Raw genomic sequence first — 12,365 nt, 5'->3', positions numbered from 1 at the left:
TGTGTCTTTTTAACTGCCTTTTCCAGTTAATAGACTGTATTTCACCTTGTGACATGAGAAAAAAATAAATCTTGTTTCACCTAGTTTTCCAGCCATAGTACCTGTTTCCCCCACAGAATGCAAAATGAACTCATCTGACCTGAAAAGTGGAGTCAATAAGATCCTAGTTCATTTTAGTCAAAATCCCATTTACCACTCCTACAGTCTGGAAGTATTTTTGTGCTGAGCCAATGCTTTTAAACAGCCTCTCTGCTGAACTGATTGTCTCTCATTCCTGCAAGATGTCTACATCCACAGGTCAGATTGGTTCTTTCACGAAACGTAAGAAAATTAATGTAGATCTGTCAGATTTACAGCTTAGTTAGATATATGTTTTTACTTCTCATAAAGGTTTAAACACTGCATGACCTTCTAAGTAGGATAATTAACCTGTGGGTTTACTATTAAAAGAGAAAACTAATTAGAGAGAGTTGTCCATTAGGAGGAAAGGTAGTATTCCGGCAAAGCTGTCTTCCAGAACAAATTTTCCTCTGGTAATTTTGTATGTGCTGCAGAAACACCACAGCCTTTGCTCTGCACTGCTATTTATAATCAAGGCTTCTGAAACCTATTCTTGCGCCAATATCTTAATAAACAAGGTGTTGTTGGTAGAGGTATGGCCTTTTGAGCACACCTCTTGTTGAGGATACAGTCAGGAAGTGTGTTGAGTGTGAATTATGTAGAAATCCAGAGCTGTATCACAGAAATAGGTTAGAGATGCATCATGGAACTATAGATGGATGGAAAGTTGTTTGTCAGGTGTTTCACTCCACACATTTTTTATGGAGTTTGTTCTATCCCACAGATTTCTCCACTGAAAAGCTCCTGTCTAAAGGTGTGAAGTAGTATGGAGTAATGGAGCCATGAGACAGCTTTTTACCTCTATCTTTTGCTTTCTTTCCAGATATAGTAGAGATTATTGAGATCTTTCACATTAGATCTAATTGTCAGTGAAGATGATAGAAAAAAGAAGCGCTGGAATTTCCAAGGGTAAACACAGAAATATCACAGAACTAAGCAAACAAGTAATGACTGCCCCTTACTGGACACGGCATGATAATCTCTGATATGAATAACCAGCGAGCCAGCAGGGACATCTTACTGCAAAGCAGGACCAATTATTTTATTCTATCCTATTACGGCTGTACTAATACATGCCATTTTTTATTGTGTACAATCTATCAAGCTTATAAATGCTCAAAATTCTCTAAACATCTCAGCAAATGTATTTTAGGAAGTAATCTATGTTCAAATTATTCTTTTCCCATTTTCAGAAGTTGATTTCATACTGAAAAACTATTTGACTGTGTCCCATCTAGATCACATATCTTTCATGAAAATGTGTGTCAAACTCATTTGTAGTCTAGCTGAGACCTTATGGTTATTAGACAGGGAGAAAATAGGGGCTATTTCACAATAGCAGTGGTTGGAAGGCCAGCAGTTCTGTGGAGCACTGAATCTTATATTGACAGCTCTAAACAACTAGTGAAGAACTTGGAGCTATTGATCCAAGCCCAACATACATCATGCTAGTGAATCTCCTCTTCAAAGAGTTTCTACCTGGACCAACATGCAGTAAGGGCAGAACTTTGCACACTCTTCCAGAGGCAGAATAATGATGAAAGCAATCAGTCTTCATCTTCCAGAATCCAGCAGTACCTGCCATATGACAGAAATATAATTGGAGCTTCTCCAGTTGACAATGGAGTCAGTTTGATGTGAGGATAAGGCAGACATTGCCACATTCACCTGTCCTGTCTCTGTACTACTACTGAGATCAGATATGAGATGGTTGAAACCACAGTTTTGTAAAATTCATTCAAAAGTAACAAATTAACAGAATGCTACGTTAATAGCATTAAACAGTAGACTTAAAACTATCTCAGCCTTCCCCTACCAGACCATATAAATCTCATTATCCTATTTCTGAAAATGTTGGGAAAGAATATGCTTTCTTTGGTGTGTTTTGATGCATTATATGAATGGGACACAGAAAGTTCTTATCTTTTCAAACCTCCATGCTGGCTATTTTAGAAGGATTTACTACCCTCTTGCTGATTTGATTCCCACCAGTCAGCTTCCTTCTCAAGCATCCAGCCATCAGTTTGACTGCTGGTCCTTCATCTCCTTCTTGGGATTAGAGCATTCAGCTCCATGTGGCATTCCAATACTGACTGTCTATGTATGCCAGGGAGAGAGCACTACCAAGTAGAAAATACCTCAATCAACAGGGGGGTCTTAAACAATGCATATTAATTACCTGCAAGCTGAAATGGTTTGGGCTTTTTTTTTGGTGGGTGGGAGGACACAATAACTGTTTGTGTTTATTTTTCTTGAGAGCAAGGGTTTAATACAGAACAATCATTCATTCTCTTCTATCCAGCTCTTCTATTCACATGAAAGCAGTAACAGTATATCTAAGAAAATAATTTTTCAGAGAGGTGGGAAATATTCCATTTCAATGCTGTGTTACATAAAAGCATCACTTGCAGTTAGTATTCTAGTAGTGCTGTAGAATCAACACTGGAAAGCAGGTTCCATCTGACTGGACATCATTACACAGCTTACAACAATAGTGCTTTTGCTAGATGACTGCTAGATGACTTTCATATGATGAGCATATGAAAACTTCCCATGTAAGCATATAATTAGCAGTCTTCAATTTACAAGAATAAATTTGAATGAAATTTAAGTTTCTGCTCTTCATATTATATTGCTGAATTTAATGTTAACTCTTCAAGCATAGCAAGTTTGGCTGTTTTGAGATGTGTTTTATCTAGTACAAGGCATAAAAGAATCATGTAGTTGAATGAAATAATGTTATTTTACACTGGCTGAAGATCTGCCTCCTTGAGCATCTGGTCTATTTGAATTTTACCTCTTGCATATAAGGTCTGCCTTTGAGTATTAATGTTCCTTTTCTAACTAACAAGTGAAACACAGAAATATCTCAGACTAACTGAAGTTTCCTGTGTATTTTTCTTTTCCTGGAGGGATCATGCAGTCCTTGCAGAAGTTATTATTTCTTAAGCTTCTGAGTAAAAGAGAATAAGTTAATAATTCATTGCTGTCACTTAGAAACATGGAGAAAATTATTGTGATAAAGCTTTTCCTGAAAAGAAGGAACCTTTTTGCAGCAGGGGAAAATTTCTGACATTGAAACAGTGTGCAAAAAAAGAGGAACACATTAAATTATTAAAAATATTTAAATATTAAAATATATATAAAATTTGAATGGGTCAATCCATATCATTTTAATGATATGGATTTTAAAAATATGAAAGAACATTTTAATAATTTTAGAGTATTTTCAGCATCTTTAGAGATAAATTGCTCTAAACCAATTGTATTTTATAAGGGCTTTTAAAGGAAGTCTTGGACTTCAATGCAGGGCAGAAAAGACCTTAAATAGCCTTTCCTAAAAATTTCTTGAACAAGTGTTTCCAGAACACTTATCCTCATATGTCTTCTGAGTAATACTCCCAGTTCTTTCTTTGCTCAAGACGAAACACATTTGAGGGTAAAATATTTGAGCAGCACAACAAATTGTGATCTACCAATTAGTAAAGTGATATTAAATTTTCAATATGTACCAACACTTCCTTGAGCACACCAATAAAAATGTAGAATAATTTAAATATTTGCTTGGTGTATAATTTCTCTAGCTAATAGATTACTGATGTGAATTTCTGTTACCTTCTGTTACCTAATGTTAGGGTCTATTTCAGTTTATTACCTCGGTTATCTTGTTTATTACCTTAGAAATTCAATTTTTAGCACCTTTCTATCATCCTTGGCATTGGTGCTATTAATAGAGTCTTTAAAGCAAACTATGTGCTTAAGTTTTGGTTTGAATAACTTCATAAATGCAAAGCATGATTTAAAATAATAATGACCAGCTGGTTTGTACAAAGAAAAAAGCACTCCCAAAGACCCTTCTGATTGCGACATATCGGTGTTTTCCAGAATTTGCTGCACAGAAACACTGCAGAGATCATATTTATTCCCTGTGCTTAGAACAGAAACCACATTTGTTAGCAAAAAATAACTTCTAGTGTCATCCACATGAAATTATATTTACATACATGGACAGCATTTGCACCAGGGAGAGCTGTGTATTTTCATGCACAAATGTTCCTGTGCAGCAAACAGCAAGGACAAATGAAAGGCCTGGCTGTGACACTTTGAAAGAAACTGCCCTAAGACAGTTTGCATAGATTAGCTTAAATAGAGCTGGAAGTAGTTTGTGGGATATTAATATTAAGGTTTAGCATATTCCAATGACCTAAGATATCACACACAGGAATTGCACCATTATAAATGTTTGAAAACATGACGTGAAGAACATCCAAATAATTTCATGCTTTGCCAAGGGACTATGCCAAATATAGGGTTTTTTTCCTAATTGAGTCAAGAATATTAAAATAAAAATTACTCTATCTAGGGTGATATTATTAAAAAATTAATATAAAGTAGATTTTCTTTTGCTTATCTAAGTGGCTTTACTATAGCAATGACTCACATCCATTTTCTGTAAACATTAGAGGTTTGTGGATCTATTATGAAGGAGCAAGAGAAAGCAAAGGGGAATGAGATAGCCCAAAGCCATTCAGGGAGAAATAAAGGTTTCAACTATTTACAAATACTTGTTCTGATTCTTTGTAGTCTACATTAAAGGAAACTGACAGATCCCAAACCCAAACTAATGTCAAATGACAGATTGTTCAGATCAGAACACTGTGAGGGGCCACAGGCTAAATGAGTCAGTGCAGCTTCTCTCCATTTGCATCTTTAAAATTCTTATTTCCAACATGCAGACAAACCAACTTCATACTCCTGATTTTAGATCCAAATGAAAAATGCAGGGGATGGTTTTCTGACCACCAATAACTTTCTTTTTAATTCCAGTTACTAGATGTTAAAGTTTGTAGAGGTTTTAACTAAATCTTATGCTTCCCTTACTGCTGTGGTTATATCTCTAATATACAATAAAAAATGTCTTTGGTTTGAAAGCCAGAAGAACGAATTGAAAACAGAGAAAGATAATAATATCTACAGCCTAACAAAACTACCCATTGCTAATTCTTCCTCCCCACCAAAAATGGTAGTTCTGACTTCTATTTTTTCTTACTCTGTAATTGTTATTTAAAGAATATAGAGCTCCAAGTATAAGCTGCCTGACATTAATTTCAATTAAGATCCAGACACTGTGTCCCTGTCTGAAGCACTGTGTAAGAAGTGCTTAGTAAAATCCCAAATTGTTGTGTAGCAATTGTAATGTTTACTGCCTCAACTTCTTTAGCACCCAGAAACAACTTCTACGACAGCATCAAGATATCTGCTTGTGAGAATCTGCTATGAATGATGCTAGAGAATGAAAATTAGAGTTTCCATTTCTCATTATCTGAATGTTGATGGAAATCTCTGCTCATTGATCTAACGTGATATGGAGAACAAATGCACATCCTGGCCCCAGTGGGTCAAGGTAAAACTGTCCCTGGTGATAAAGAAGGCTGAAAATTTCCAGCATCAATTTTCAACATGCAATAGTATGCCCTCTGCTAGCTGTAAATAATATCTGAGAATTTCTGTGGTGGGTTATACCAGATGTTATTGAACTAATATTTTTTAGTAAGACAGGGGAACAGTGAAAGTATCTGCACTACTAACACATTTTATTTATACTAAAGAATCCATCAAAGGAAAAATTATATGGCAGGCAGAATGTATCTCCTTTTTTTGTATCAAAACAATGATGTCTATATTTCCCATGTCTTACTCCTTCCCTTCAATAAAGATCAAAGTTTACAGTCAGAACTCTCAAAAGTTTTCTGTAAACAGAGAAGCAGGAAGGAAAAAAAAATGCTACCTTTTAATCAAAATGCTGTAAAAAAAAATTCAAAACTTCTCATAAAAGCAACTCCTACATATCATATCCTACTCCCATTCTCTAAATCACATTAAACCCAAAGGAAGCTGAGTTTTGCCATTCATATTTTTGGGGACTTTGCACTCTGTTTACTTCCATCAGCATGTTCCTTACCTCCTGTCAGTCAGAAGATTAAGAGAAGGCATTTCAGACTGCCAAATAAAGGATGCCCAAACACCATCCATAAGAAAAGATCCAGCATTTCTTATGAGCCTGATTTCCATCCATCAGCTTCTTAGCAAACACTTGGCCTCAGAGAACACCTTTCTATTCATGTCAACATCCCATATGCAAACAGTGTGGAATTTCATCCTTCCAGATAAAGCTGCACATTCTTTATCAAAGACTTACTCTCCCTGATGCATACTTCATTGCTGAAAGAAGAACAAAATTGACAAAATTCCTGATCTGAGTGAGCTAATGCATTTTTGTTTAAACAAATGTACTAAGTGTGTTTTCAAACTAAACTTTTACTGGTGATTATAAACTTTGAATAGACTGCAATATTTTTACAGTTTAAATACTAATTTGAAAATATTTTTTGAAAAATATAGTTGCTGAGTATCTTCCAGTGTTAATCTAAGTCCAATCCTGAAGCCTTGGAGAGGAAAATTTATACTCTCATTCATATTTCTATGGTTTTGTAGCAGTTCTCTAACTAGTTTAGCAGATTATGCAGTCATTAGCAAAGCTGACATTCTAGAAATGCTACTAATATGTATGTCCAAATTTGCTGATGTTCTTGGCAAGCTGGGCATCCAACAGCTGCACTGCTTCTGATAAAATCAGAGTGGAAAATTATAATATGCAGAGATATAAGACACACTTTGAAATCACATTCAATTTCAATTTAGGTCTTTTAATTATTAATTTGTTGGGGGGTTTCAGCTTCATTGGCAGTGAAGCTTGTGACTAATTGATTTCCATGTCTGTGCTTTAAGAACTTACATCCTCTCACAGGTCTTCTGTCATGTGTGTCAGCCCAGTGCAGGTGTCTAATGGCTATTTCTGCATGACCAGGTAGCATGGATCAATAGGAGATGCAAAAAATTGATACTATCCACACTGTCCACTCTCCAAAGCTTCTCTTTGGAATAGCTCTAGTTCCATTCCACAGATGGATTCCCGTTTTTATCTGAAAAGCAATTGAGTCCTCAAGCACCCCTTCTACTTTAGCTTCAACTGAAATTCAGGTGCTCAGACAGCTTCATTTCAGAAACAAGCCCACAGCAAGTGGGGACAATGAAGAAATTCATTTCCAGGTCTTGCAGCAGCTGGGATTTTGTCATAGAAATTATGCCAGATCATTAAATGTACTTATATCTGGGGAACTAAATTAAGATTTGAGGGTGGGATTCAGTTCCAGGTTGAGATCCAAAGTGTGGAGATCTGCAATGTGAATTAAACATCTGCACTTTTTTACCTTTAATAGAAGTTCAACTGACTGCTGACAAGATCCATGAATTAACATGTAAAATAGAAACTCATCTCACATGCAGCCTCCAGAACAAAAGGTTTTCTTTCCTCCCTGGTCATCATGTTGATCTTTCCAAATGTCAGCTTGATTAGAATTAATCTTTCTGAATACTGATGATCAAAATTAGCTTAATTATATTTCCTCAGCACTTCATGTGTTAATACTTCTATAAAGAGATGCACATTGGTATCTGATACATTCTAGGGTTGCATTTTCCTTTACAGCATGGTCCTCTTAGTTCAGAGTCACAACTACTGCTTTTCTACCAACCTAGTGCTCAGTTGCTGTCTCAAAGAACCATTTATTTAATCAAATTTTTAGCAGCCTTTTCGTATCCTGGAAACTTTGAAAAATAATATCATAGTATAAAAAACAATTTCTCTCTCTAAAAAAAAGAAGTCTTTTCTTCAACCACTTTCTTTAAAATCCTTAATTTTTGTATTAAATGTATTTAACCAACCATGGGAATTTCAGCATGAAAATCATTCTTGAAACCCATGGAAGATTAAATCTGCACTTATTTTCTCTAGAAAATATTTCTTTTTATGGATTATTATAATAGTTTAATCTCTTTCAGTGTACTTAGGTTAACCCATGTTCAATTTTATCTGAAGTCCATTTGCTGTTATATCTTACTTCCACTTTCCTAACAATTACTGTTAAAATCTCAGTTGCAGTTGATCTTAAGACGTGTTTTTTGACATGAGATGAGACATTAACTCTCATATCCTTTTCTTCATGTCATTAGACAGATGAAATTTCTTTTTTACAAAGACACTGATTTTGTGCCACTTTTTTTCAGAAACCTTTCATGGGCAACATCCATCTCCTTTATGTGATTACAATAATTTTTCTTATACTTAAATACAATAATTTCCAAACTCTCACCATGATGTCTCAACCACTTTTTTTCTATTTGTTAATCTATCATCATCTGTCCCTTAGTTTCTAGTTAGTTAATAATTTAGAGTTTCTTCTTTTCCTGAATTATCCTTAATTCTACCCCAGCCCCATTTTCCTCTCTTTGCTTACCTTCTATTTATGAAGTGAAAAAAACTTTTTGCTATGAAACTTTTTTATTAAAATATGTAGACGTGCTACACAGGTGGTCTCTCTGTGACTGAGAGATACTGGCAGGGAAGGAGGAGAAGTCTATGATCCTGCTGTGTGCAGCAAGTATTGTATGCATAAATAAAGCATTTCAGTTTCCATCATAACCAGGCCTCTGGCTTCTTTCCCAAACACACACAAAAAAAGGGAGAACAGATGAGTGCTAGGCACCTTAAAGAAAACATTAATTTCTGAGCCAAATAATTTACCAGCAAATGTGTTTGCAATGCCTTTGATTGAGTGATTACTCTTTCACTCATGGAAAACAGAAGCTTTTAACTATGGAGAAATGTAGTTGACAATATCAGTAAGATTCATTAGTAAATCCTCCATATGCATCTAAATTTCTTTTCCTCCAAGGTCAGAATTCCAAAACTGTTTTATATCAGGACCTAAACAGTGTATAAGCTTCTATAATTTGCAAATATTAAAGGAATATCCTGGGCTTTTTACTGATCCTGTCAGTATATTGATTAGAACTATCACTGTTCTGCAAAAACTATTGCCATACAAATTATGTCATCAGAACATTGAAAACTGAGCATATTGATAGCATTGTTTTTTAAATTAGAAGGAGAGACTATGAAGGAAGCTTGCATCATTGTCAGTTTCTAAAGCAGAGTGTTTCTTCAAAGGTGTGGCATACTGTAACAAAGTTTCAAGCCTTCTTATTTGTTGGGAAAAAAAATCAAATCATCAAAACTTGAATTTAGAGTCATTTGCTTAATACAATAATGTTTTCTATAAAATTACCTTTACACAAATAATGTGACTCAAATACTGGTGTAAATTTTTTTAGAGCAGGATGAGAGAGGCATCCTCAGGTTGTACTGGGAAACCCTTGAGTTGACATGTCCTTCCTCTGCCCCATTCACTTTTGAAGCTATTATTTTCTTCTGCTGTCTGCTGAGAGCAGTGAGTGGTTTCACATCCGAAGTGAACAGAAGCACATTTTTCACTGGAATGAAATTCTGTTTTCTCCACAGAAATATTTATGAACCTTGGATAATAAACCACCATTTCTTACAGAGTTAGAAAATAGGGGATATTGGAAGGAAGGAAGGAAGGAAGGAAGGAAGGAAGGAAGGAAGGAAGGAAGGAAGGAAGGAAGGAAGGAAGGAAGGAAGGAAGGAAGGAAGGAAGGAAGGAAGGAAGGAAGGAAGGAAGGAAGGAAGGAAGGAAGGAAGGAAGGAAGGAAGGAAGGAAGGAAGGAAGGAAGGAAGGAAGGAAGGAAGGAAGGAAGGAAGGAAGGAAGGAAGGAAGGAAGGAAGGAAGGAAGGAAGGAAGGAAGGAAGGAAGGAAGGAAGGAAGGAAGGAAGGAAGGAAAGAAAGAAAGAAAGAAAGAAAGAAAGAAAGAAAGAAAGAAAGAAAGAAAGAAAGAAAGAAAGAAAGAAAGAAAGAAAGAAAGAAAGAAAGAAAGAAAGAAAGAAAGAAAGAAAGAAAGAAAGAAAGAAAGAAAGAAAGAAAGAAAGAAAGAAAGAAAGAAAGAAAGAAAGAAAGAAAGAAAATAATGCAGTCTCATATTAATGACTTAATTTGAGCACATTATTGAATTTTAAGACTGTATAAATCACTTGTAGCATCAATCAAAGGAAACAGCTGTGAAGTTTAACACATACAGCCTATAAATGTAATTCCTTCCCTCTTTTGCTGCTGAAGAGCCCAACCCAGTCCTGTCAAAAGCGCCATACTCTTGATTAAATACTTCTCAAGAGTAAAACACAACATTGCACAATACCTTCCATGATTTCTAACCACATACTCCACAGAGGATTCCCAGCAGAAGGAGGTCTATACTGTATCACCCAGAAAGTCCTCTCAGGACAGGTATACATAAAAACCCACCCAACCCAGGGAAACAGCTGCCCACCCACTTATTTAGATTCTCTAACACAGAGATGTTACCTTGGTTTTCAAATACAGGAGAAGGAAGAATCCCATGTCCTCCCCCACTTCTATGGGATAGCTGAAAGCATTTGCTGAGGATAATCTGCTTCCAGTGTCCGTGCTCCCATCCGACATCTCCCAAGACCTTTGAGAGAGTCACAACCCCTACTCAGCCTGGGAAAGGATACACAACACCTGCAAGCAGGGCTTGGATTAAATACCATCTAAGAGTTGTCATATTCCTTTTAGGCTCCTAGCACTCTGTCAGAAAAAGAGCCGTGATTATTTACTGCTCTTCCAGACTGCACCTCCAAGATAGAATAAATTCAGTGTCTTTGTCAGTTTAAAAGAGCAAAAAGAGTGTTAATTTACACACTGCTTCATGGATTTTATGATTAATATTGTGCAAGCAAAACCAAAATTTGAATGTGAGCAGCTAAACGTTTCTCAGGAATGTGCTTTAGTGGGGTTACTTACCAAGAGGTACAGTGGAGCTGCAATTATAGACTCAGAAAAAAAGGCAACAAACCCATCTACAAAAAGCAAAGATTATTTAGATTATTTAAGTCCCTTTGCTACACTGTGCTGTGGTGCCATAAATCCTCTTTTGACCAGATACAATTATAGGGGTTTTTCCCTTGTCTTTTGAATTTTGCTTCCCATTCTTCTCAGATTTGATTTCTAAGGTCATTTTTTTTCTAGATGGAATAGCCTGTGCTTGATATTGAAATGTGATTTGACAAAAATATAGTGGTGAAACTTTGAAGACAAATTATGAAGGATTACCTTTTTACTGTTCTACAAAAGCTTCATTACAATTCACCCCTAATAAGTGTCAAAGGATACTAATGCACTGATGCTTCTGTGAAAATTTTGAATTAAGGAAGGACTAGTAAAATGGATTTATTAAAACCTTTTTGAAACAGAAGATAATTCAGTTATCATCTTCATCATCCCTTGCTACAGAGGCAGCAGTTCTTAATCCTATTTATTATCTCTGAAAGATATCATCATGGAATTTGGCTGGTAGGATGGGAGAAATATTTATATATTTATGGATTTCTCCTTTCCAGAGTAACTATTCTTCCACATGGGAGTCTGCGAATCCTGAATGCTTCCAAGTCTGATGAAGGGCGGTATTTATGCCAAGGTGTAAATGTATTTGGATCTGCAGAAATCATTGCATCACTATCTGTTAAAGGTATGAAAAAATGCTTTGATGGTAATGATGGTTTATTTTAACAAATATTAAATATTATCCCCAGCCAAACATAAAGCAGCATTCTCCAGGCAGAATAAAAAAGGATTTCCAACAAGCCAAGGGGACTAAACTCCATCTGGTCAAACATTGAATCAGATTGCATACTCCAGCTGTTTTATTGTAGATGTGTCATAAGAATTAATATATATATTAAATCACTCAAACTATAAATAATTCTATAAGTAAAGGAATCAATATTGCTTTTAATATATTTTATCTTTGGGAACTCACTTACCCCTAACTTTTTCTGCATGAGAAGAAACCTTTACATTAAAGTAATAATTGTATCTATATAAAATCCAGAGAAAGGTAATACCTTAGAAGATTAATAATAATGCTAACACTACTGAATAGCAATCCATTTCTGAACCTTTTTTTCTTTTTCATTTTTCAGCTGAATTAATGGATTTTCTTTGCAGGTGTTCAAGCCTTTTGACTTCATTTTTCAAGCTTCTTCTTGTATTTAGTAATCTTAGAAACATCCTTTATTATTTTATGTGACAAAACCAAAATTTTCATACAATCACAAGATTCTAGGTGCTGCAGTCTCAAAAAAACCAAACCAAACCAAAACAAAACAAATCTCTTTCCTGAAACTTGTAAAATTAATAAATTAATTAATTAATCCATCTCAGATGTCCCATAGATTGCTGTTTAGGATT

At 35.4% G+C, this 12,365-nt stretch overlaps 1 protein-coding gene across 2 annotated transcripts in view; it reads left to right on the top strand.

Annotated features, from left to right (window-relative positions):
- CNTN5 (contactin 5) overlaps nt 1-12,365 on the top strand; it is a 607,907-nt gene that overhangs the window by 531,126 nt on the left and 64,416 nt on the right. For both annotated transcript variants that reach the window (XM_064718603.1, XM_064718594.1), the window contains exon 14: nt 11,516-11,643. In XM_064718603.1, the coding sequence (XP_064574673.1) occupies nt 11,516-11,643 (128 nt within the window). The remainder of the gene's footprint in view (nt 1-11,515; nt 11,644-12,365) is intronic.

Source organism: Zonotrichia leucophrys, chromosome 1 (assembly GCF_028769735.1).
Source record: "Zonotrichia leucophrys gambelii isolate GWCS_2022_RI chromosome 1, RI_Zleu_2.0, whole genome shotgun sequence".
Classification (NCBI taxonomy): domain Eukaryota; kingdom Metazoa; phylum Chordata; class Aves; order Passeriformes; family Passerellidae; genus Zonotrichia; species Zonotrichia leucophrys.
Note: the sequence above shows the minus strand (reverse complement) of the source record. Positions and strands in the feature narration are given on the sequence as shown.